The following is a 26,870-nucleotide window of genomic DNA, read 5'->3' as shown; positions in this document are numbered from 1 at the left end:
CAGTCAGTTGAGACAACGTTTTTAAATATAAAAACAAGGGCTGTCAAAGTTAACGACATAATAGCGCGTTAATGCAAAATCAGTTTAACGCCACTAATTTCTTTAACGCATTAACGCAACTTGCGATTTTACGATCAGTTTTAAAGCTAGAGTGAAGATAGTACCAACATGTCATACTAGCTTGTCAAGAAGGAGGCTAAATAACGCTCCAAACTTACGCCAAATTTTGGCGAGGAAAAACTGGCATGGCCATTTTCAAATGGGTCCCTTGACCTCTGGCCTCAAGATATGTGAATGAAAATGGGTTCTATGGGTACCCACGAGTCTCCCCTTTACAGACATGCCCACTTTATGATAATCACATGCAGTTTGGGGGCAAGTCATAGTCAAGTCAGCACACTGACACACTGACAGCTGTTGTTGCCTGTTGGGCAGCAGTTTGCCATGTTATGATTTGAGCACATTTTTATGCTAAATGCAGTACCTGTGAGGGTTTCTGGACAATATTTGTTATTGTTTTGTATTGTTTGATTTCCAATAATATATACATACATTTGCATAAAGCAAGCATATTTGCCCACTCCCATGTTGATAAGAGTATTAAATACTTGACAGATCTCCTTTAAGGTACATTTTGAACAGATAAGAAAATGTGCGATTCATTTGCAATTAAACGCGATTAACTACGGACAATCATGCGATTAATCGCGATTAAATATTTTAATGGATTGACAGCCCTAATAAAAAACACCATAATCTTATACACACTTTACTCTGCTTTCATGCTATAATTTGCCACACCGCCTTTACGTATCAGCGCACAACGGACCGAGTAGGTCCTGAAATTTGCACCCTTATGTACTGAACCAAGAATCCCTTTTGAATTGAATCGTGACCCCCCCCAAGGATCGAAATCGAATCGCGAGATACCGACACCCTATCAGCTAACCTTCAAACAAAATCAAAGTAATTATCCATGCTACACGTTTCAAACCCCCCCAAACTATTAGATGCAGTGTATAGATAATCAGTCTGGACACAGTGACAACAGCTATACAAGTAGAGATCTCCTCTCCAACTGGGTTAGATTAGTTTCAGGTGTTCTCGCCCTGAGGGATGCTAGCCTGGCCTGGCTCGTTCTGGCTCTTCTACTTTGCGGTGTCCTACCCGATGTCAGTCGCCACGTGCACCGTGAAATCCGAAATACGTCTGTTTGTGATTTCAATACATATGTTGATGTTGAAACTACAAGACTCTTAAAAAACAGTGAAATCGTTTCAGAGTACAGTAACTACCGGTCAGGCTTTGGCATGCAAATCAGCATCCTGTATGCAGCATCCGTTACATGTATATGCACGCGATATCGGAATCATTTCACCCTGTTTCTCCGCACAATAAAAAACTTCTGCCCATTTTACAGCTTATTGGTCACAGTGGGCTTTTTAATACCAACCACAACTTGCCCTGCGGCTGAAACTTCATGGGAAATAAGCTGAGCATGATATATTTAACAAATTTTTTTCAGGCCTGTGGCTCCATAAGTAGATAAGAAGTGGATCCGTTTTTGATCCACGTGAGCCAGATCTTAGCAAAGCTGTGGGTCGATCCTTGAGTCAGGGGGACGAGCTGATGATTATGAGCGAGCGTGACCGTGTTATACAATACGCGCGCATCTTTTTTACTCAGCGCCCGTGACCTTCTCCGCCGAGATTTGCGTCTGCCTTACTTTGCCCTTTTAGTGGGGCATGTTGTGTAAGTGAAGGGGGCACGACGTGAATAACATTGGTATTTGCGCAACAGCCTGTGTGCTGAGTGGAGAGCTAACTGGAGCAGGAGAATGGCGCTGTTCGGCGAGGTTCACGGCTGTTATTCCTACAGGCCATGAGCGTGAAAGGAACTAATGCCATCTGACAGTTCTGGAGCAAGAAGAGGAGGGCTGGACAGAAAAGGAGGAGAGAGAGAAGAGAGCGGGGGGGTGTTAAGAGATAGAGATGGATGGAGAGAGGGAGTGGGGGTGGGAATATATGAGGAGGAGGAGGGGGGGGGGGGGGGGAGGGGGGGGGGGGGGTGGGGGTGTTGGATGAGAGAGAAATAGGGGATGAGCTAGATATGGACAAAGCAGGGATGAGGGATATGGGAGGGGAAGGGCTAAAGAGGCGATACTGTAGGGACCTCTATTGTTACCCGCTGTAGAAAATGGCCTCTGAGAGCCATCGCTTTTTATCAGTGTGACATATTAAAGAGTCCAAATATTCCGACATTTTCTCCAAGTATACGCAGATGAAGTCCGGACCCTCAAAGTAAGAACTGAAGGCTTGGCAATCTTTTATTCTTAGATATTCTATCAAATACTTTATCAGAGTGCAGCACATCCAGACTCCCCTGTGTGTTTCGCACTGTGGGACAGATTCTCTCACCCGCCATTTTGGAAAAATCTGCCTTTGAGGGAATTCCAGAAATACTCTCAAAGCTTCACTCACACATTTCTTGTCCAATGTCTGTCCTCCCAAGATCTGGATGGGGGGGGGAGCACACGGGCACGGCCGGACGTGTTGATGTAAGAACATTTCCGTTTTTGTGCATCTACCCAGTCGTAAAAAAAAAATGAGTTGTGCTACTTTAAACACTGACAGACAGACAAAAGATAGCAAAAAAGGAGGAGTGGCAGTGAAGAGATAGACGGCAGACAGATGGAGGGAAGAGGGAGTGGGAAGTGAGGTGGGATCCCACTGTAATTTGACAGGCTCCAGTCCCACTCAGGCTTCGGCAGCAGTTCTCTTGAAGGAGGCGTAGCAGACACCCCGCTGCCAACCTAACCTGTCATTACCGACATGGCAGAGAGACAGAGACTCTGCGTTCGTGTTGTCTCATCCTCCTTTTACAATGCACATTCGGAGACGCAAGATTTTTATCCGATTGAGGCTTAATGACGCGTAGAGAGAAAATTATCCTCAGATGTTATACATCGACACATGGAGAGTATGAAAATGTGCAAATTCATAAGCGTGAGCATAAGTATGCCTAACACACAAAAAATCCTTTAACACTCCTATTTAACACAAGAGTGTGCTTTAGATTATTATGTCGTGCTTTTCATGGTATGTTTTACATTTATTGTGTAAATGTTACTTATAATTGAAGTGGTTCAATGCTGCAATTTCTCCATTGTTAAAGGTACAGTTTGTAGGATTTGGTGGCATCTCGTGGTGTGGTTGCAGATTGCAACCAACTGAGTACCCCTCCTCTCACTCCTCCCTTTCCAAAACTGCAGTAACGTGAGCCGCCGAGTGTGAAACCGTGGTAACGCTGAGGCCATCCTTCCCGTAATAACACTACTGTAGGAGCAGCAGAAGTCAGACGGCGGTTTTGCACTCTGCAGTTTCACAATAGTGACGTAAAACCGCAAAAGGCCCTCTCTAGAGCCAGTGTTTGGTTTGTCCATTCTCGGCTACTGTAGAAACATGGCGGTGCAACACAGCGGAGACTCCATGAAGAGATCCCGCTCCCTATGTAGATATGAAGGGGCTCATTCTAAGCTAACAAAAACACCATTAGTGTTAGTTTCAGGTGATTATGCACTAATGAAAACATAGTTATGAATATTATATTCCATTTCTGCAAATAGATCCCCCGAAATGTTACACATTGCTCCTTTAATTAGTGCAAAAATACGGATAATGCTCATTGGTGTTTTCATAGTTTTAGCTCCTAGGAGGAACATTTCTAGCACTTAACAATGGAATTTTATACCGTGCTCATCCAGAATCCAAATTTTTGGCTCCAACGTTGTCACTTATAATAACTGTCATTTATGAATAACCGCCATTTATGAATAACCGTTAACTTTCAAATTCAAATGAGACAGAGAAGATAAACCTCCACCAGCTGCTGTGTCTAGAGGCTCCATGTCAGTTGGGTACATGAGGTTTGGGGTGGGGTCTCCTCTCGGCTGTGAAGCCACCTCTTAAACCTGATTGTAGTGGTTTTTGTTTGGGCTTGCCTGCATTTGTTTGATCCTTGCGAGGAGTTTTTGAATAATTACACAGCTAGTCTTACAAATATTTGGCACGGAGCTAAGACTTCATCTTACAAAATATAGTCCCATCATTTTTTTTTCCTGTCTCCCAAAATGGACGTATAATGTTTTGTAACAAAAGCCTACTTTGGCTTTTCGTGAGATGGGAGCAAAATGTGCAGTCTGATTCCAGAAGAGTCAGCCACCGCTGAAACCACTTCTGTCAACAGAAACCAAACAACATCAAAGGTGGTGTTGGTTGTTTGGCAGCAGATAAGACGATTAGGAGCCGGAGCCCCCCCTCAGCACCCTCCGTCATTAAAGCTGCTGGCCCACATCTATAGATTATAATGGCTGCTCCGCTGCCTCTCAGGTCGCTCATTGCTCCACTTTGATCAGCCTGTTGGTATTCGTGAGTGACCAAGTCAGCTCGTGCTGCTGACTTTTATCTGGCTCTTTGTCTGCTGACAGACCTGCTCACAGAGGCTCCATGTCTGTATGATACCGCCCTCTGGTGGGGAAGTGTGGTGCTGCCATAGACACCCCACCACCACCACCTTCTAATCATGTGATGGTGCTGCATTCATGACACCTATTCACAATTGAATCAATGGAATGAATGTATTCAAACTTGTTTTAAGATATTAAAACTCAATGTTAAGTGGCATCATTTTGTAGCTGCACTAAACTCTTTGATTTCAATAATTGTATATTCTTTTACACTAAATTTAAAAATCCCTAATATTATTTTCCCATTTAAAAAAACAAAACAAACAACTACCGATAAAACCAGCATGTCTTGAAATTGTGCCAACCTTTATGACGGGAGGTTTGATTGAACTTGCAACTCCCCTCCGGACCCTTAGGAGCCCCGAAACCTTCAGGTTCACTGTGTGGTGATAGAAACTGAAATGATGAGGGCCTTAAGACGATACCTGTATTATCTCCTGATCTAGAGGCCCCAGCTAGAAGAGTCTAGTTTTGAGGACTTAATTATTTAAGTTTATATCGTACTTACATGGTGCATATTCCTAACAAGAAACGGGGGACTTATTTTTTCCTCTCTGAGCTCCCTTGTGGTTAATCCGGCCCTGCTGTTAGACATAGTCTTTGATATTTATGATGAGTCGTGGGTCCTATTTCTTTTTCTTCTCTAATGTAAAAAAAAAACATACTTTTGAGGCCTGTGATAGTCTGGCGACCTGTCCAGGGTGTATCACCGCCTTCGCCCAATGTCATCTGGGATCGGCTAAAGCTCCCCTGACTAGGATAAACGGTTACAGATAATTTATGGATGGAAACATTTGGGTTATAGAATAATTGTCGTGAATGTAAAAGTAGTGTGATCATCATTTTGTGCAGCATTTCTGTCGCGTATGACTGGTGAGTTTTAATTCTTCTAATATTTCAGCATGTAACAGATGACAGAGTCGTTCAGTTTGAACAGAGCTTAGTTGCATTTTGTTCTTAAGGGAACCATTTGGTCCGACAGTATGTCGCTGAAGCTGTAGTCCTGAAACAGTGAGGTCTGTCTTGAGAAATGCTTGAAACCCATTGTGTAAACTGTAAAGCAGGAGAAGTCCCTCCTCTTCTCTTCAGTCTTGTGACAAAGGCATGGTTTAACCCCCCCACCCCCCAAATAATGCTGACTTATGGCCCACTGTTCTCACTGCCTCAGCATCTGACTCAGGTTAGATCAGTTCCAGGAAGGTTTATTTCACAATTTCTGTGAGGATGTTTTAATGCAAAATAAACACATACAAGTCAGAAATCAGAAAATTAATAAATTTTTCAATCGGGTGTTTTTGAAATGAAATCATGTGGGTTTCTGGACACTGCCTGAGACTAAATAAGTAGTTGAAGCCCCCAGTTTGGGCTGTCGGGACTGCGATCAGCATTTTTCGTTCATTTTAGACAGTTTCTTTGGACAAAACAATGATATGATTCACGTATTCATAGATACCATATCCAACTAAAGTAATACCAATCCAACAGGTCATTTTGTAAACGTGTAACGATCTTACAGGTAAAATTTGCATTTTTCTCCATGTAGAATATCTAATGTTGAACTTGTTTTATTACGTTTGCATGTTATTTGTTTCATTGTTTCGTCATGGTTTAGTCCTCTGTCATTTATATGAATGGTTGGCATATTGATGAAACCGCTCATCCACATTCCTGCAACGTAATGTGAATATCTGAATACTCTTATCCAGGGTTACTTTCAGTGAGTCAATTCTGAACACACACCTAGACTAAAAACTTGACAAACATCCAACAGCAAAAGCACAAAGCTCAGAGGTCACAGTGGTAAACAATGTATAAAACGTATCCTGTTATCATGTCATAATCAAAGACAGCTAGGCAAAGGAATATGATGAGATAGAGAGAGGACACATGGGGACACATCCTCCATGGAAGACACCTTTTTTTAACCTGTGTTGTCGTTTGATGGTATACAGTATATTTCCTCTTCCTGTGGATAAACGGGTCAAAGTTCTTGACGTATTGAGTTTGACATCATGAAGTGTTCGAGAGCTGTAACGCATGGATTGACACCGGGTTCTGTTCATCTGCATGTAGGCTACTGCAGGTGCTGCTGTGCAGGGTTAACGTCAGCCGGCTACACATAGTAGCATATAGCTTGTGCTTGTAGCCCGTTCTCTTTGCATGATCTAGCCTAGCCTCTTAGCCTTAGCTGGCTAGCTTGGTAGCTTCGAGCTAGGTGGGTGTGTTTCAGCAACCAGGCTTCTTTCGGCCCGCCTCAGCTCCATTCACGCTCCGCCTCTTTGCCAATTTTTGGATTAGCTGGAATTGTCACTGTCAAGACGGAGTCGCTGGGAGCCACCCACTTTGAGCTTCATCTTTGCTCTTCAGAAGCCTCTGGGTTTATACTTATATTACAGTCAACATGTTGGCTTTCATCTTAACTCTCACCAAAGAAAGAATTCAGCATTCTTCTCAAAATGTCTAACCATTCCCTTCATGGGGACTTGTAGTTGACAGGATACATACTTGATGCACAGGCAGCAGGTGGGGTGTAGATGGTCAACAGAGGCCCAACAGCAAAGTTTCGCCCCGGGGCCCCGAAACAGGTTAATCCAGCAAAACCCTTCACATACAGTCTGTTGGCAAACAGGAATTAAATGACATTTACAACCTTGTCTGTTCTAGTCTTACAAATTCAATGTCTTGTCTTTATTCACTCTGCCTGGGCTGTATTAAGGCTGGGCAATATGACGATATATCATCAAAACGATATCAAATGTGTATTATATATATGTTTTTCTTTATTGTTTCTATCGCGATTATAGGCTAAGCCTATATTTATTTATTTTTTTCACTATAATTTCACTTAAAACTGTTCTTAAAATGAGAAAGTACTTTTCATTTGTCAAATATTAAATTTACACAGGAGTAAACAAAAATAGGTTATTTCATATAGACTATTTTTATTGTGATATATATTGTTATCGAGATGTAAAATTACCTATATCGTGATGGAAGATTTTTGGCCATATCGGCCAGCCCTAGACTGTATAATAGTATAGTATAATAGGCAACAGTATTGTATATTAATCGCGCAAATACATGGTGAAATTGACTATTTAATTCAGAGCATCCCCTAGTGAGAAGAGAAGGTGGGTGCCAGCAATTAAGGTTTTAACTGCAAAATAAGTTTCATCATTGATTGTGACAGCTTGTGAGAGAACAGATAGATGCAACAATGCCTTGTATTTATCAGACTCCGATAATTGGAAACAGAAGAGTAGAATATATTGATAATTCCTCCCTGTCGGGACAATTAAAAGCATGATGAATGGCTATTGAGGATGGCTCATATGAGTTGGCTGTTTTAGTGGTCATTAACTCCAAAGATGGTGGCCAGGTCACCTCGGTTTTATATGCCCTTTGGAAGTTCAGGCAGGGAACAGCTGCATTGATCTGCTGGTCATCAGGGCTCCGAAAAGGCAAATGCATCCGGGGAATGTAAGGTGGATCATTGTAAATCTAATCTGCAGGAGTGGACGAGACCGAAACGCTGAGGTCAGCTCCCGTACAGCTGCGATCACCTCAAACAAACAGTAGGCAGCAGCCTCTGAGGAGACTCTCACAGCTGAACAGTGACCCATCATGTGTAAAGACAGACTGTCACCGTGATCTACTTATTAGGATAAGATATAAAAATCATTAGTTAATCCAGTGGTTCTTTTTAAACAAAGTGTCTACTTGTGCGTCGTCATCACAGGCTGTAGTCTCGTCCATATTCTGGACATGAGTAGTGAACAGTTACATTTGATCATTTTCTTCATTTGAAGGATTTTCAGACGCCTAAAGAGGTAAACGTATCCACTACAGCAAATATTACACAAAAGTCAAGACAGGACAAAAAAATATGTATAATATTGTGCAAGAATTTTTTTTTTTTCATTTTCTTTTAGTCAACTAATGACCCTTCAGGGTTATCTTGGGGCCCCTCGGAGCAAATAACCTATTCTGTTGTTTAGGTATGAGGACGTAAGCACTGTTATTTTGTCTTTCCACTTGGTGTGTGGGTACAAAATAAAATTGCATGCGACTCATACTGACTCATGAAAATAATTAAAAAGTCTTCCTCAGAAAACCATTCACTTATTATTTATATCAGTAACAGAAAACCAAATGTTTTGGCAGAGGGAGGAATTTGTGAGGAACTTTTGTTCCTCCTATATTTGGTGTTCTAAAGGACTCGTCATTGAGAGCAACCTTTTTGTTGAGAGAGATTCTTGAGAGTGGTCTTGCTGGCCTTCAGGCAGGGTGAGGCAGCCGATTTTAGCCTACATAGTACAGACCGACACCCCAAAGCTCTGGGAGAAAAAGGAAAGGGGGAACCTCCATTAACTCCTAAGGTTAATGGGGCATTTGTATGTCTTTCTGGCTCTGTTATGTAATGTATATTCAGAACAGGCAGCAGGTCTTACAGAGATATTGTGAAGGTCTCGAGGTGCTTTGGAAACGCTTCTGGTCATTCTTTTAACAAGAAACACTTAATGTGCTTTATTGATACTCAAGGAAATGGACTGACGTGGCTGTAACTTGCTTTGGGGAATCCGAATGTATGTATTTATTTAGATTTGGAAGAGACCAAGAGCAGTGTGGCCTATTCCTGTTTTTCTTGAAGCTCTTTGTTTGGAGAGTAGTGAGAGGTTTGGCTTTCTGTGACAGGGTGCAGAGGGGGGGAGGGGAGCTCAAACAAAAGACATGCCCTTTGTTACTCTAATGTTTAGGGAAATGCAGAAAACAAGCCACAAAACAGCTCATTCGAGCTGACGTGGAAGCAAATTAGCATTTTAGCTAACAACTTGGGCTTGTTTTAAAAGGGCTTTGCTGCATGTTTTGTCAGGAGCAGGAAAGTCCACGACACAAGGACAAACATATACTGTATCAGGAATGCTCAGGCTGCCTGAGGCTAATTTAAGATCACATTTTCACTTCAAATACACGTTTCATGTCTGAGAGATGCAACAACATGCTTTTAGGAGTTTAAGTCCTTGAATGTCAAACGGAATTTTAGCATTCCATAGCCGTGCCGGCGGCTCAACCGTTACTATTAGGCAGGACCTTTAACAGCGGAAGCAGCTCCCTTAAGTTAGTCTCATGTTGATCATTTTGTGTGATGTTCTTAATGTGCGTTTCTTTTTATAAGATGAAACTTAAAATAGTGACTTTTATTTTGGTATCAAACTTTCCAACAGTTCTACTGTGGTGTAGGATTTTAATTAGAAAACCACATTTAACGATTGTCAGTGTGAACTTACACTATTTTTGTAGTCAAGAAATTAGTTGCATGTATTAAATAAGTATTTTGTCTGACTGCATATGCAAATACAGGCTCCCCAAAGGCCCACGAATCAAGAGAACACCTGAGGTTACGGACCTGCGCTAATAAAACAAATTCAATTCAAAGTTATTACTTATCCAGCCGTCCATTCATTATCTGTAACTGCTTATCCTATTCAGGGTCGCCGGCGGGGGGCTGGAGCCGATCCCAGCTGACACAGTATATTGCGATACTGTTATAGTATAAAGAACACACTTTTTCTTTCCTTTTATTTTCTATAGAATCCGATTAGTGGGATGCATTTGAATTTATCACATTCCCTGTCGCATTCAACATCATAGCACTACTTTAAGAGCAACCTGATCTCACAGGGAGGCGTAGAAATAGCACAGCATTCCGTCTGCTGTTAGGTTAAGACAACAACACACATGTTGTTTCAAATTAAATAAAGTATTGACTGAGTTAATCTTTGCATGTAAACTATTAATTGAAAATTTATAGTGTTTTTGAGAATCAATACCGTACCACAAAACATAATATTGCGATATACGATATTTTAGATATTTTGTTACGCCCCCAATATTATCAATATGTGCAGGAGACCAGAGAGAAAGACGTCGCGTGTGTTCAGCTCTCAGTAGCTTCTAACTGAATCTGAATGAAAGCCTTCAAATACAAAAAATATAAAGGGGGGACTTTTATTGTGAAGCGTTTATAGGAAATGGAATGTGTTTATCAACGAATTAGCCGAGCTTTTGTTAGCGGCTATTCTTCAATGAAAAGTCAAGCAGCAAAAATAGTGGGGGACTTTTATTGTGAAGAATAAAGGAAATGAAATGTGTTCATCCACCGTTTTACAGCCGCTCTTTTGAACACTACTGTAGTCACAGACATGGTTACACACACCTACGAGGGGACAGCCCTGTTGCAAATCCCTGACGTGATGCATGGGCTGAATCGCCAAGTCGGACAATTCAAGCCAAGCCAGCACACGTGTGTATGGAAAAGGTTTTCTACATGTCCTGTCGAGGGGCCCCCAGCCTCAGGTAGCGCCACTTTCCACAGGACAGCAGGTAACCAGCAGAGGCGCAGCGCTCTACTGCCTCCAATTGACTTCAAGGTTAAAGGCAACATGGCTGATTATGCTGTTCATCTTCGCCGCATGGGAGGAAAGGTGCTAAGGTCAAGGGTGACATATGGCACCCTCTCTCACCCCCCCCCCCCCCTCCCTGCACAGCTCAGGTTTGACTTCCTATTGCTATTGACAAGCAAGGTTATGCCATTCAGACTGAAAATATGTCAACAAAGCCTGCTCTGGAATCTGTTAGTATAGTGTAAACATTAAGGTTATTTGTTTTTAAAAGTATTATTTGCATTCACATAAATGTCAAGAAAATTTAATTTCCCACTGAGTTTACTATCTCACAATAACCTTTGAAAAATGTCTTTGTTAACCCCTTACTATTCCGACGTCTTTTTTTTTTTTTTAGAGGCTTAGTGGTGGAGGACAGAGGTAGATAAAAAAAGTCAACAGTACATGTCACATAGAAGTGGTGTACATCATCTGAAAGCTGGGAACCTGCAGATTAATTTGAGATGCAGCTCAGCACTGTGAGTCAAGTTGTTCTAGTCATTAATTAGAAATAAAAAAAATAATTAATTAAAATAAATTGTGAAAGTGTATAAAGGCGTAGAACATTGATATAAATATGTTATGGCCATTCCCATGCACCCTTATCTCTCATTAATTGTTGCAGCAATTTTTGGGTTGATACCATTTGTTACACAGACTTGGCACTAAATTTAACAATTTTTTTACCACTCAGGAATTGATAAAAATGATCAATAATCCCTCCAAAATACCACATTAAGACACCAAGACCTTGAGGAACACCATAGAAAAAGTTATGCTGTGATTTGGTTTAAAAAACTTTTGAAGAATTGCATTCTTTGGCGGTTTGATGGCGAGCACTTCTTTTCTGTAAACCGCTCACATACCCACTTTTTGTCAACATACCTTGGAAAGCCATCCATCCTCTGAAGGTCTCTAGTTTGTGGCTGTAAAGTTTCATGAGTTTTTTTGTGATTATCCTAGAGGTCACCACAGGTCATTTTATACAGTGAGTTTCAAAAACATGGTCTCACTACAATGAAATGGCAACCTTGGGGACTAACATCATCACACATGAATACAGTTGGGCTCATTGGATCCACAAGAGTCTCAGCTTTTTTGTCATAGCAAATTTATGTAATTCCAAGACTGTTAAGGGACCCCAGTATGCAGAAATATTCAAATTAGAATAGGCGAAAATAACACCTTCGTACTGCATGCAAAAAAACTGCATGTGATTATCATAAAGTGGGCATTTCTGTAGAGGGGAGACTCATGGGTACCCATAGAACCCATTTTCATTCACATATCTTGATGTCAGAGGTCAAGGGTCACCTTTGAAAATCGCCATGCCACTTTTTTTTAGCCAAAATTTAGTGTAACTTCGTAGCGTTATTTAAAACTGATCCCGGTACGACCTCTGAAAGACCTAGAATAGCGACCAGGCCCGTCGGAGAGTTAACGGGTTAACCAGGACTGTAATGGTAAATAAAAAGCTTGTTAAATTATGAGAAGTTAATGTCATTATGATTTATGTCAGCTTAAAATCTGCATGTATAAAGTAGGTTTAGGTCGGTTTGTTTTCCCATATTCCTTAACCATTAACTGTTGGGGATTTGAGCGTTAATTCTTTACAGTTCACCATGTATACAATTACAACCTCGGCCAGGTCCGTACTATAAGCCCCTGCCGTTGACACAGTGACATATGGTAGTAGACTCTTATGGTATTAGTGTAAAGTAACCTGGGAGACGGCGAGACTGCCTTTGATCACACCAACAGGTTACACGTGTCCTCCTCTTTCTACCTGCTTACCAACTTGCCCGGCGTGACAGCTCCACTGCTGTTTCTGTGAATCCTCCCGAGCCCAGGCTCAGGTGTCTCTCCTCAGCCTGTATGCATTCACATGAGCTATCTCTCTCTCTCTCTCTCTCTCTCTCTCTGTGTGTTGCGTTTGAATGTGAAAAGCTTCTTATATGTGTCTTAATGCGGCCAGGTCATTAGCATTCTCATGGGGGGTTGGGCCCAGGGGGGGTTGGGGTGGGGTGCTGCTGCTGCTGTGAGAGTGAACAAGTGGTATTAGTAGGGTGGAGCTGTGGAGAGGGTGGGCTGGGAAGACTGGCTTGGATGGTCAAGACAGGCTTGGCCACTGTAGTATGAGGTGAGGATCAGGTAGGAGGCTGCTGGGTACACAGGGAGCATCAGGTTGGTGCAGTAGAGTTTAGGGTGTGTAACACCGGTGAAACACTGGATGCTTCTCACTATGGCCCCCTAACCAGGCCACTGGAGGGGATGAAGGAAGAGAACCCACTGGATGGTAAGATATTTCTGCTGCTCTCATAGGTTTAAGGCTGATTACCATGGCACCAAGATATGGGCAGAATCACGTCAGAAAATGTGAAATTCAGCTTTCTTACGAGGTGAATTTCAATCGGATGGCTGTTCAAGTCAATGGGGCAAGTAGGAAACTGGATAATTTGGATTTCTAGAACCTTGTATTCATAAGGACTGGGTTTTGTTTGTATGGTTTTTGTCAATACTGATAATATGATCGCCAATTACTTTTGTTACTTACTTAGGGCAATATATTGTGTGTATATATAAAAAAGTATTGGCATTAAATACCCAGCACTAGTTTTTGTAAAATGCAGAGGTTCATACTTCACCCAGAATTACTTTTAATGTTTATTAATTGTTTAATGTCCTGTTCAAAATTATATGGTGTTGGAGTGAGTACATGTGGCATATAGAAGTAAGCCCGCAATCGCCAGTAATTCTCATTATCAGATTAACTATCAATTATTTTCTTCAAACGCGCTTAAAGTGATATCTTCACATTGCTCATTCTGTTTGACAAACACTCAAAAAAAATCTAAATCTATTAAATATAAAACAGGGAAAAAAACAGCAAATCGTGACACTAGAGAACCCAATGTTTGGCATTTTTCTCCATAATGACGATGACTTATCAAAGCGATTATTGCTTCTTTGAATGTTTTGGTATTTCTAAAATCATTTCTTTACATTATTTATTAGACTTTTAAGACTTTATTGAACCCTGGACAGAATCAAACTAGGGACATTGCAGTTATATAGTATGCCATTTAGACCACTCCGCCACCAGTATTCCCAGTTAATGAATGAATGAATTAAAATAATCACTAAATGACACTATTATGAAAATAAGTACGCTAAAACTATACCTTACCCTTTATCCTTTACATGTGGTTACTAGCATTGCATGACCCTAAATCCATGTAACATCAATGTGGTTAACAGATCAAAAGAAGTGCATAAAAAAGAAATTTACAATGTAAATTTGCACATACACTTAATACAAATTATCCTTGACCTTAACATTAGCTGATGGAGAACAGTATTTTCTGTTGGGGAATGAAAAGATTGTGGGCGGCCATGTTGGAGAGCACACGCATGTTTAGCTGGGAATATCTGACTTCCAACTTTTGTATTTTTAATGCAGTGTTAGTCCCGTATGGAGGGATGTGTGGGACCAAAGGAGGAAGAGGATCCACCTCAGTGTTTCTCTTCTCCATCTTTATTGGCCCCTCAGCTCCTTTTAGCTTTCCACTCTGCTCCGTTTGTAACCAAACAAGCTGTGAAACTTTACCCTTCTTCACTAAGTCCTTCAATTTGCTAATGTCTGTGTGTTTTGTCAGCTTGAACCTGTGTTTATGCTTGGACATGCACTTTGGTCCTCCTCAGAAGTGCCAGAGGCATGGTTGAGGGGAGGGGGAGGCTAATTTGGGAGGGGAGTAGTATTGTTGAACGGCAGCGAAAAATAGGACTATCAGTTCCACTCAGATAACCCCTGGCTGTCATTGGACCTCAAGCCAAGCCGTGACCCCGGGGCTTGAACTCTGCGGTCATGTGACCGAGGCAGTAAAGTGACCAGTGGTGTTGCTCGGCTCTGGCTGTGGTCAGAGAGGGGCAGGCTGTAGAGGAAAGAGGTCGCTGGGGGAGAGAGAGAGAACAGAGAGAGAAAGAGAGAGGGAAGCAGAGAAAGAAAAGCGAGTCATGAGGCGACCAGGCCCAGTGGTTTTTCTTAGCCAAGTCCGTGCTTGAATGGGGTCCAGGTGGACTGGGAGAAGCATGAAATGGATACATGGGAAGGTAAGGAAGGCCAGCAGAGATGGCTTTTTTCTTCTTTTTTTTTTTAATAGGCGGTGCTGAAACTCACCTTAATTAGCATATGTATGAATGGGAGAAGAGAGTTGTTTGTGTTTCACTGGTAACTTAATAGTTTCTTTTGTATACCTTTTTTGTTTGATTGAGGAGTTTCTGTTCATTTGATATGTGAGAGATTAGTATGTTACTAATCCTTCAAACATAGCTTCATATCCAGCCAATATGATATTTTAGAATGATATTGACTTTGGAATTACTATTAAATTAATAAATGTAAACTATTGAATGGCCATTTAGTTCCAGTACATGCTGCTCCCTGCAGTTTGAGTAAACCAAATGCTCCATTGCTTCTAGATGTGTGCTACCTTTGATAGGATTAGCCCCTTTATGCTGGAAGTTGTTAATGATTGTCAGGCCAGGCTAATGAGCTGAGGGATGCTCCGGCTTTTCACAGCAACGCCGCCTTCAAGTGCTTTGTTTATGTGTGTGTTGTGACGTATCTCTGCGCGGTAGGGATTTGCACAGAGTGCCTCCATATGTATTGATCTTTGGTATGTGCTTGTGGGTTTTGTACAGTGTTAATACAATGGAGGATCGCTAGCCCCCAAGAACTCGGAGTGCTTTCACATATTGCTAGTTTCTTTCTTTGCTTCTTTCTTGCTTTTTTGTACTTTCATGCTGTTTTGAACCACGAACCAACCTGTTCAGCGGGCGATCTTTCCTTGAACCTAGTTGACGACGCTCTCCCCAAATCGCTTTCAGCTCACGGGTTCTTTTGTCGCTTCAATTTGGCTGTTTTACGTGAATTATCTTAAGTACTAGAATAAAATAACCTTCCTTTGGCAGTTTTCACACTACATCCCATCACCCCAGGCACCCACCAAAAACCACCCACCCCCTTTTTTTTCCTCCCCTTGTATTGCAGGAATTTGGAATGTGATCCCTTCTCACTCTTAGGATATATAGTCCACATGGCAAAGCAAAGTGTGCTGGACTTGCTCATCACTGCTTTCACGTCCTCTGATAACCGCTTATCTCACTCACATCGATTGGACAGTTCACTCGAATCATTTTTCGTCATAATTTGCTAATCCTCGACACAAACATCGCCGCTCGGGGGAGTTTAAAGACAATGATAGAATTTCTGGTAGTGTGTCCTTCATTGGCTTTTTTCCTTCAAGGACTTCAGTGTAGCATGTGGAGGAACCATGTTACTGTATTCGTCCCCTCCCCCTCATGTTAATCCCTCAGCCAGCAGCCATGTTGGTTGTGCTCCAGCTAAGGGAGGGTTAACTCCAACACTTCTGCTGCTATAACTCACTATACATCACCTTCATTCTGCAGGAAAACCCTTTCTGTTTTGCTACCGTTTCTGTGTTTTGGCAAAGGGGTGTATTAATTCAGAGGGAATTGTGGAAACAAAGCACAAGAGGTAGACAGAGAGAGAGAAAGGGAGCATGGGAGGTTGTTTATGTGGATGTAGGTGCAGGGGACAGAAGCTGTGTGAAGATCAATAGTAACAGTGGGGGAGGTCAGGGACTCCTGTGACTCTGTAATGCTCGCCTATAAATAGCCAATGACAGAGGCTGCTCATTTGAGCTGCGCACACACACTACTTTTTTTCCTAATTTCACTGAAACGTATCCATCTCCCCTCGGCCGAAGCCTTGTCAAACCAAACACCACACACGTCATGTTGCAGATCTTTGTCTTTTAAGGGTGTGTTATTTCAACTACCCTTCACCCTTCCCCCCAGCACACACACACGCACACGCACGCACACACACACACACACACACACGCACACACGCACACACACAGAGGCTTGAACTTATCTTTGCAAATGTTTTTTTTTTTTTTCTTCTTGCTTATTTATTTTATGGAAAGATACATCTGCCTCAAATGATCTGCTGAGGCACAACAAGCTCCATGTTTCTTTAATTGGTGGACATTTTACAGTATTTTGGTCGGTGCTGGGAAACATCAGTGGGAGTTTATCCTGCTGGCTCCGCGGCCTCTGGGAAGTCCCCCCCCCCTCCCCACCCCCCTCCTATTAATGAAGGTGTCTCAACATTCATTAACAGAATTTTTATACCAGTGTGTATCACAAAGCCTGGGCTGTAAAACTCACCACATGGTTCATATCAGCATGTGCCTGACCCAACATTAGAAAAGAAGCTCAGGGCCTAAACCAGTTTCTGCCGTCTTTTTAAGCAGTTTTTCATGTTTTGCAATTCAAAGGAAAGGAGGAACAGGGCACAGGCTTAGAACTGTGCGTCATTTCCACAGTTCTTCCTCTTTCTTTGTTAAATAGAAAAAAAGAACATGTATTATATGAATTGTTATGGCAGAACATAAACAAAAGTAACATTCAAACTTTATTAAAAGGAGAACATTAATTGAGGTGAACAAGCATTACTAAGCATGTTTCATTCTTTCATGAGTGATCATCTGATATGCACCAAACTCCATTTACTTTTTTTCTAATTTACAGTAAATAACAGAAAATACTAGCGTTAAATATATTAAATTACAGATGTACTGTAAATGAACTGACTCCAGTCATAAAACAATAAGTACGATAATAGTTTAATGGCAATTTCCTGTTTTTCGGTAGCTTTTCTACCTTTTTCTGTTGGGAAAACGTCAAACCATGTTAAAAGATGTTGTGAAAATAAACAATATTTTGGTCAAAACCTTATTGAGATTCACTTAAGAAATCGATATTAACCTGTTTAATAATAAGGGCTCGGTATTGAACCTCAATACTTCTTTGTTACTGACCTTAATGTGTCCGTATCGTGAGTATTAAAAACAGTTAAATACCGAATCTGGCATTGAATGTCTGGTCAGATTTATTGTATTCATTACTTATTTGTTGATCAGATTGTCTATATCATTAAACATTTAAACTTTAAAGTAATCTTAAAGATTTTCATTTAAGTAAATGTCTGTTAAGTCACTATTGACGACTGAATGAGGTGATTGAGCCTGTGGCTCATGATGTAAGCCCTTGCATTCCCAGTATTAAGGTACCGGGTGTCTGTGGCGACATTCCCGGGACACTGGACGACACACCTGAAATTACCACTTATCACCATAGGTGCCGCCAAAAAAACGAAACGGGGATCTTCGAGACTGTAACTAAGCTTTTTTTTGTAAAATTAAAAGTTTTTTTAGAAAAACAAATATCTCAAAGTATCAGAAACAGATATTTGTTGTGAAGATTGATGTATTAACATTAGTATAAAAAATATTTTTAAAATTAGAGTAACTCACATGCACATCAGTCTAACTGTATGGATAAAAGAATACTCTTTACCAAGTTCTCCACATGAAGACATAAATTCTTATTTGGAATTTTAAAAAACAAACATATAAATGATCTTTTCAGATGCAAACAGAGCTGAGACAGTGAGCCAGACTCCCACGTAATTCAACAAAGTGGCATCGCATGTGGCTCATATTAGCATAACATTAACACATATAGCCTATCTTTGGTGTGGTATTACTCAATGCTAATGATTTAGCCTCTAAGCCTGGGTGTATATTATCAAGACAGCAATGTCAACAGGTCGCCATTGTCTCTGGGATGAGCCCAATCTGCAACTCCATGCACGTAACTTTTAAAGATTAGCATCACAGTGTGGGCTGCCAGGAATGCTGGATCTGAGAGTCATGGAGGGTCTTCAGATGCCTTTAACCTCTGTGAATGCGTTAGATGTGTGGTGTACATGTACATACCAGTCATAGTCTGGGGGAGGGTGGGAGTGCTCCCCTCCCCTCCCTCACCCCCAGGTAGGAGAGATAAGTTAGATAGAAGGAGAAGAAGAGATATGAGGAGGGGGAAAAGGGACGAAAGGCTGCGAGAGAAGGAGGGAGGGTTAGGCTTCCAGCAGCGGAAAAGTACAGCAGATTCCTCCAACCCCCGCTCCCTGTCTCAGCTGGGGATGACGATTGTGATGGAAAGCCCGAGACAAAACCTGAAGAGAGAAGCCCTTCAGCAGCAGGCCTTGTTGCTCTGTCAGCCTCTCAAAAGGCTGCTTTACACTATACATCGGCCTTTGTGTGCGCGGGGTGTGGACAATAGGGAGATTTGGCCACGACACATCTCTGTTCTCAGCATGATCACACAGGGTTAAAGAGATGGTGAAACCTGGGCGCTGTTTAAACTTTCCCGTAGGAGAGCATGACAAAGTCTCATAGGACAGCACTCGACTGATTTAAAAGAAAAAGAAATCATGCTGTTCTTTACATTTAACCTCTTTTCCTCTGTGTGAAATGCAAAGACTATTCCTTATAGTTCCACATGACAAGTGATGCACATCTCACTCGGATCCGTTGGCTTACAGTGAACATTTGTTGGGGCATATTGGGAGCAGTTGGGAAACAAGAGCGCCGTTTGTCTTTGCCATCGACAGGGGGCTTAAAATGCTTGACTTGCATTTCCTGGTTTGCGTTAAAAGTTTGGAATGAAACCCAGGCTGACCCCTGGGAAACAATGCAGCCTTTAATGGGCCTTAGGGGGGTGAGTGTGTTTGTGTGGAGGGGTGACACAGAGCATCGGGGGTTTCTGCACCCAAGCTGAAGAGGGAGAGAGAGAGAGAAACTGGGTGGAGTTCAAGATGAAGCACTGCTTTTATAACTCTTTATCGTCACCTCAGAGGGAGTCGCCACAATAATTTCAGAAAACTGAATATTTCTTAATTTATCAGTCATTTCTAGGTTATTTTACCCAATAAGCCTCTCCAAAATTGCAGAATGATCCACTCTCATTCAAAATTCGTCCTTAATTGTGGGAAAAAAAATTTCCGGCTTCGACCATTTAACTGTAACCTCTAAATTAAGCAACAATCAAAAACTTTAAAAATGTAAAAGTCTTTGCAAATCAACCCTTACATGCTTACTGACTTCACTAGCATGTCGGACCACATAAGCAAGCTCTAGTAGACAGCAGATTTAAAAAAAAAAAAAAAAAATGGAAGCAAGACAGAGTCTTAATTATCCTGACTTTTAGTGCATAGTATGGGTGAAGCTCCAAAAACTCTGGATCCTAAATTTCCCATAATGCAACTAGGGTCATCCTTTGTTAGACCCTCCCTGCCTGGTAATTGGCCACATCTTTCAAACTCCACTCCCCAGTTTGTAACGCAGGCTATGTGTTTGAAAATGTGTCGTGTCCAAGCACAAGTTGAGATAAGCCTGATGGTAATTATCGGGCAAGATGCCATTCTTGTCTCAGAATTGACGCAGCCCCTCCAGAGCCACAGAAGACATTATGCAACTGTTTTCAACTGGCTGAGTAGTACTCCTCACGACTAGTAAACTGACCTTCATGTGTAAAATTGGTGGAATTCCCCTTGAAAGTCTCTGCTGGCTTCATCTTTCAGCTAAAGTAATGTATTTTGAGATATACTGTAAGTCCCTGTTCCATGTTGGCTAAACTTGCCAGGGCTGTTATGGATAGAGTTGCAATGATCACATGATCTACAGCCTTGATTTCAGTTGATTACAAACCATAGACTCTACCTTTCTTTAGCAAAGTACCATGTAACCTCTTGAATCTGATGAATTATTCTTTTTTACATATAGTAGATCAGATATGACATGAAATGCCTGTTTTACACAGCATTGCACCCAAGTCGCTGCAGTTGGTTCTAAAGGGTCAGTTCACCCCCAAATTCCTTATTTATAAAGTTGTATCCAGCCATACGTCTAGTTTTTCTTTATTTGTCCAGGTTTTCAGATGTCTGCCTCTAACATATCTACAACAGAGATGAAGTGAATTTAATTTATGATGCTCAAATACATTTAAAGACTACAACAGCTATGTGTCCTAAAACAATGCCCCAGTTAGATAATCCACAGACCCTGTTGTGAGCAGTTTTCAGTGGAACTATGGTTTACAGGGTGTTCTGGTACATTGTTTCTGGGGAAAACTCTTTCTGTTGGGTGTCATTTTTTTTAAATTATTTGACAACACAAATTAAATTCTATCCTCTTCCACTGCATCGGTGCGGAGGCAGAAATCTCGGACAGATATCTCCAAACCTACCACTATAGGGATAAGTGAGACAATTAGTAATTAGGCCGAACTGACCATTTTAAAAATGCACCAAATGTCAATATTACATTTTGGCTCTCACTTAAGTCCTACTTTTATCATATGCTTTTATTTTGGAATTTTCTTTTCTGTATCAATCTTTCGTAGCTCTGTCACTACATTGAATTCAGACGGCTTTGTCTGAAGAGTTGGGTTACATGTTAGCTGTGTTGCCAGACTGCCACAGACTCCGGGTCAAACACGCTGCAGACGGAACCTTTACCAAGTGAAATCCTTGAGTAAATGCCATGAATATTTAATTGTCATCTACAGGCAGGAGGAGGAGGAGACATGGGACGTGACAATCTGAGATCAAGTGTGTGAAGGTGTGAATCGGCCTGATTATATGGTGGCCATGCACTTGAAAGACAGGGTGATAGATTTGGCAAATAAGCCCGAGTGAAGGCAACTATTAGCCATTGTGTTTTTGCCTCAATGAAGGAAGTCAGGCGTTTCACATAGGGTGGCCAGTGAAATATATGGTTTTAATGTGTTCCCTGAATGAGCACATGGGCCGACAAATGGCTGGCTGAGGAGGAGGTGTCATTTATTTGATCTTCCTCATGTTTTATGATGCCAGGGGTCCTTCATATGACCTCGTGCTATAAGCTCTACTTACAGTAACATGTAGAAGTGAACACTATACAGTAAAAGCAGGGTTTCTTTTTTAGCTGAAAGTGCACTTTTTGCTGTGCGAGGACCGGAGGATGGTGAGAAGTTGGTTTCCTTTCCGGCGGCTCCATGGAGGTGTCGCTCTGAAGCTTAGCAGCTGAAAATCTCTTTATTGAGACTTAAGCTGAATCTGTGCCGAAATGCCCCTCGACTCCCACTTGTGCTCTGTGTTACCAATCCTGAAGTTCATTCAGAGCAGAAGACTCTTGTAAATGAATACAGAGGACTTTACCACCTTCTTTAGTAATATACCTATTTTGTAACTGCCTATTTATTTGTGACAAAATGCATTCAATTGACCCATTTCCCATCCATCGTTCTTCCCATGAGACAGTGTAGAACTTTGACAACATGCTGCAGTAAACTGTATCAACAGATTACACTCTCACCTTTTGATGAGATTGGTTCTCTTGGTTCAAAAAGGAAACCCTGCTCGTCTGCCTACCGTCTGGCAGTCCAACAGTGTGATAAGTCCAAATGAATCGCTAAAATAGTCAGTTTGTTTCATTATTTGGAGGGCCACCCGCTTTAAAGGGTTAAAATGATTTTTAGAAAGTAGAAAGTTCTCCATCATGCTCCAAAAATCCCTCACAATCATCGCTGATTTTTCATTGAAAGTACGATTCTAAATGACATACAGTATGTCCAACAGTGTTTAAAGAAAAGCAACCTCGTTTTAAATTTGAGAAGATGCATATTTGAGATAATCCACTGAGTTTTAACGATTTCTTTAAACCTTAAAATGTAGGAAATAAACCCACAAAGGAGCTCAAGACTTTAAAATCTGGAGATAAATTATTTTTTATAGGACTCTGAATCCTTAAATGCAAATCCAAGCATTACTTGTGATCTTCATGAAGTTAATTCTTTTGATTTAGGTACTGTATAACTTATAGAGCAGAAACAATTACTCCATTAATCAGCAAACATTGTGATTATTTTATCATTATTCATACTCTGATTATATTATTATGAGTAATGTTTCAAGCAAAAATGCCAAACATTTCCTGTTTCACTTTCTTCTCAAATGTGAGGACGTGCTGCTCTGTCTTATGCGCTTTGTTTGAATAAAAATATTTAGGTTTTGGACTGTTGGTTGGACAAAATAAGGTTTTTAGGAAATTTCACTTTATATTTATTTATTTTTTTAGATCTTACACAAGAAGATAATCCGCAGCTGAATCGATAATGAAAATAACCATTAGTTGTGGCCCTAATTAAATCCTATATTCTGACTTTTTTAAATGATGGAACCGTGTTAATCATCTCTGTAAAGCGCTTAGTTTAGGTCACGCTTTGCGCTCTTAAAAAAAAAAAATAAGTCAACAGCAGCCCGGATATTTCTCTGACTGATGGGGCTTCCTCCCCGAGTCGCCTTAACCCCTGTGCTGTGTAGAGTTAATCACCAAAATAGTTAAATTCTAATCCCAGGATGGGCTCACTGTGTGACGCCCCATTGTCTCTGTACAGTGTGGCTGGCCCTGCAGGCAGCAAATTTAAACCTCACACCATTTAAATGGTAATCTGTCTCTGGGCTTTAGAAGTCCTCGATTCACCATTCATTATCTAGGAGAGGCTTTATGCCATGTACACCCCACCTCCTTCTAATTACCTTTAGTACATGAAACCTGCAGCCTGCTATAGAACCCACCCCCCCACCGCCCCCTCTCTGGGAGGCTTAGCTCTCAGCTCAGTCACATGCCTCTGAGGGAGCTGGCCCTTTAAATTATATACAAACACAAAAAAAACCTAATCCTGCTCATTTGAATATAAACGATGATATAACTTTGGCCTGTTTATTGTCACAACGTTTGTGCCATTTAATCAGTGATGGGTGACCGGGTCAAACCATTGACAACAGTCACAATATCAGGTTTCTTATAGTCGTGTCCCCTGAGGTAAACCGTGCAACACCCTTCAATAGGCTCAAGAGTCACACTCTTTAACATGATCATAGATGGTACAAAACATGGATGTAGGATCTGTTACGTCAGCCATTGTTTTCAATTCAATTTATCTTTTATATAGCCTCAAATCATAACAGATATCACTTGACGCTTTTCAAATAGAGCAGGTCTAGACCGTACTCTATAATTTAGAGACCCAAAAAGAGATCCTCCATGAGCATGAACTTGGTACAACATAGTGGCAAGAAAAAAAACTCCCATTTAACAGGAAGAAACCTTGGGTAGAACCAGGCTGTCGGTGGGCGGCCATCTGCATCCAAATGAAACGGGAAGTCTACCTGACTGTGATAGGCTCAAGCGTCTGTCAGTATTTTGTCAAAGAAAAAATGCCAAATTTTGCGCTCTGTGAAAACTGAAACAGTCATTTGTTATTGTATTCAAACATTGTTTGGATTAATGATAAATCCATTGATTGAAAGCATGTTCAACAGATCAATATAGATCATCAAAATAGTGGTTAGTAGCAGCTCAACAATCAAGCCAACATGCTCCCAAACGTACAGTGCCTTCATTGAAGCTTTAACTTATTTTTAATTAAACTATAGTACTGTGTTATAATAATAATAATCAACAGTAATATGTAACTTTATTTGGAGCAGATGATGTGATACAAAAGCAGCATGTCTAAATCACGGATGTATAAAGAGAACTGGATGCAGCTTTCGAGGCGGGCTCCCGTTCATTCCTATGAATGTTGCTCAGTAGCGCATGACGCCAAAATGGCGCGACTGCCGAGTTATAAAATACCTGGATCATCCGGCGATCTTCCGCATCCGTTGGGCCCAGTAGCATTTTGTTTAACCATGCCTCCTCATTCACATGAACGGAGGAAGGGAAATAACTCTGGATTCGGCTATTAGTGCATTTTACATCTTTTAGGACATAATGATTTAAATAAGGACTGTTCCAAGTGTTCATACTGGGAAGTTGATATACCTAAAAAAAAATGATCCGCCGAGTTACAGACGACTCTTTCCCAATGTTAGTCTATGGGGAAAAGTATTTTTGGGCCCAATGGCATGACGTGACGGACACGGAAGTCGTAATTCACCGTTCGGCCACTACGAAAATGTTCTTCAAAGCCCGGCGCCCTTCCTGAAGGCTTTGGTCTGAATCCCTCCACAATCTGGACCAATGGGAAGATGCTTTTGAATGATAGCAGTGTGTGACGATATCTGACCAGTGCAGTCCTGTAGTGTGACCATGGCTTCCACTAAGTGATTGGGGTCAGTTAGTAGGGCGGGGATTGAAACCCCTCCGTACAGTCAGTGCCTTGCTTTACTCATTGAGCCAGGCAGCAAAACCTGCTTGTCTGCCTCTGTTATTGACTTCCCAATCACAGAATCCCATAGGAGGGTAAAGGTCCCGCCGGTGTGTGGTGCAGTTAGTTGCATTACACAAGAGTCTTACATTAATCAGATGTCCAGGTTAATCTCCAAGGCTCAGCAGGTCGCGTAAACCTGCTGGACGGCAGCCACAGACCTGTCATGTCTCCGTCATTCTCTTTATGAAAGCACACATGCTGCTGTCATTATAGCTCTTTACATCCACCAACAACCAGTGGTCCTGCAGGAGGCTTTTATCTCCTGATCAAAACCCAAAACAAAAAGCTGGGCTGTGAGTGTACTCGAGAAGTATCAAGACCTCAAATGTTAAATAATTGTAGCGACTATGCAACGAAAAGTTAGCTTGCTCTTCTGAAGTAACAAAGGGGGTAATGTTGAAAATGAAAAGGGACTGTTGGAGAGAATGAGGAGTCCACCATTTTCACACCACTCTCACTCAGCTTCATTCCAGACGGCCATGTTGTTGTGACAATATCTGTGTATTGGTATGATCAGATGAGATGTAGATGAAACATGAGGAGAGCCTTCTATGTTTTTCTTCTTGACCTTACTCGTTGGCTTGCTTTCCTCACTTCCGTTTCTCTTCTCGTGCTCCAATTCATTTAAGCTGAGCAGCCAATCGGAGTGATTTCTCTCACCGACGAGCTCCGCCGCTGAGTCAGCATGCTGAATCGGCCGGAAAACCTCCGACACGGACAGACTAGAGCTCACCGATGGCCCCAAACTGTTTGATGGCCAACCGTCAGCTTGGTGTGTCAGGGCCTTCAGCCACGTCTACTTGAGCCCCCCCTTGTCATCAGATATGTGCACAGTTGTTGTGACCAGTTCAACCAAAAAAATGGTTTTAAAGGCCTAATGAGGCAAAATAATCCAGTAATTCTATCCGGTGAATCATCTCATGACCTTTCAGATGTATCTTGCAATGTCTTGTGGCAGTCCGGGCTGAGGTAGAATCCTTCAGAAAGCATGTTTAAAAAAATAAATAAAAAAAACATTTTCGGAATTGATGCAGCACAACTAAAGATATTGTTTTTTTATTCCAATATTAGGCTAAATGGCTAGTTAACACAAAGAAAAATAAAAAAAAACTTTCAGAAATGAACTAAAATAGCAGAATTTGTAGCAGTCATGTCTCACATCTACCTCAAGAACCTTCTCATTGTTGGTGGTGTATTGATTAGTAGCTTCGGTTCCATGTTTCATTATTTTGATATTGCCCATTCAACGTTCCCTGCCACACAAATCTCATCCCAGCCATCCTGTGACAGTTATGGCGAGGGAGGAGGCACCGCAAATCCAGATGTATAGTTCTCCATCGACCGACAGAAATGAAAAATAAATCTTGCTCGCTCATATTATGAATAGAAAAACACTTAGTTTTTACTGGGATGGCTGTTGCTGGCCGATATTTTGTAAAGCAGTTATATTGAGCTATTCATTCTTTTAAAATTCCTATTTCATGCAACCAACATTACAAATGATATCTCTTCCATCGAGGGCTGTCGCAATATTGCAATACCGTGCTATTGACGAGCCTTTTTTTGTATTCATTGCAATGGGAGCGCCACGGCAGCAGTGTGACGAGGTACTCTGCGCCGAGCGCTGTGTGTTTGGTGTTTTTTTTCTAGTCGCCGTGAGTTGAACAAATGTTCAACTTTGGGTCAAACTCTGCACTCATCAGTGTCAGTTT

At 41.4% G+C, this 26,870-nt stretch overlaps 1 protein-coding gene across 3 annotated transcripts in view; it reads left to right on the top strand.

The window, feature by feature from the left end:
• nr6a1a (nuclear receptor subfamily 6, group A, member 1a) overlaps positions 1–26,870 on the top strand; it is a 98,958-nt gene that overhangs the window by 57,680 nt on the left and 14,408 nt on the right. The window contains exon 1 of one of the 3 annotated variants that reach the window (XM_074637479.1): positions 14,885–15,078. The exons of the other annotated variants lie outside the window; for them this stretch is intronic. Coding sequence (XP_074493580.1) covers positions 15,063–15,078 — 16 coding nt within the window. The 5' untranslated portion in view covers positions 14,885–15,062. Of the gene's footprint in view, positions 1–14,884; positions 15,079–26,870 lie in introns of those variants that run through there. 3 annotated transcript variants of the gene reach the window in all.

The sequence above is a fragment of the Sebastes fasciatus genome, chromosome 6 (assembly GCF_043250625.1).
Source record: "Sebastes fasciatus isolate fSebFas1 chromosome 6, fSebFas1.pri, whole genome shotgun sequence".
NCBI classification, from domain to species: Eukaryota; Metazoa; Chordata; class Actinopteri; order Perciformes; family Sebastidae; genus Sebastes; species Sebastes fasciatus.
This window is presented reverse-complemented; position numbering and strand designations above follow the sequence as displayed.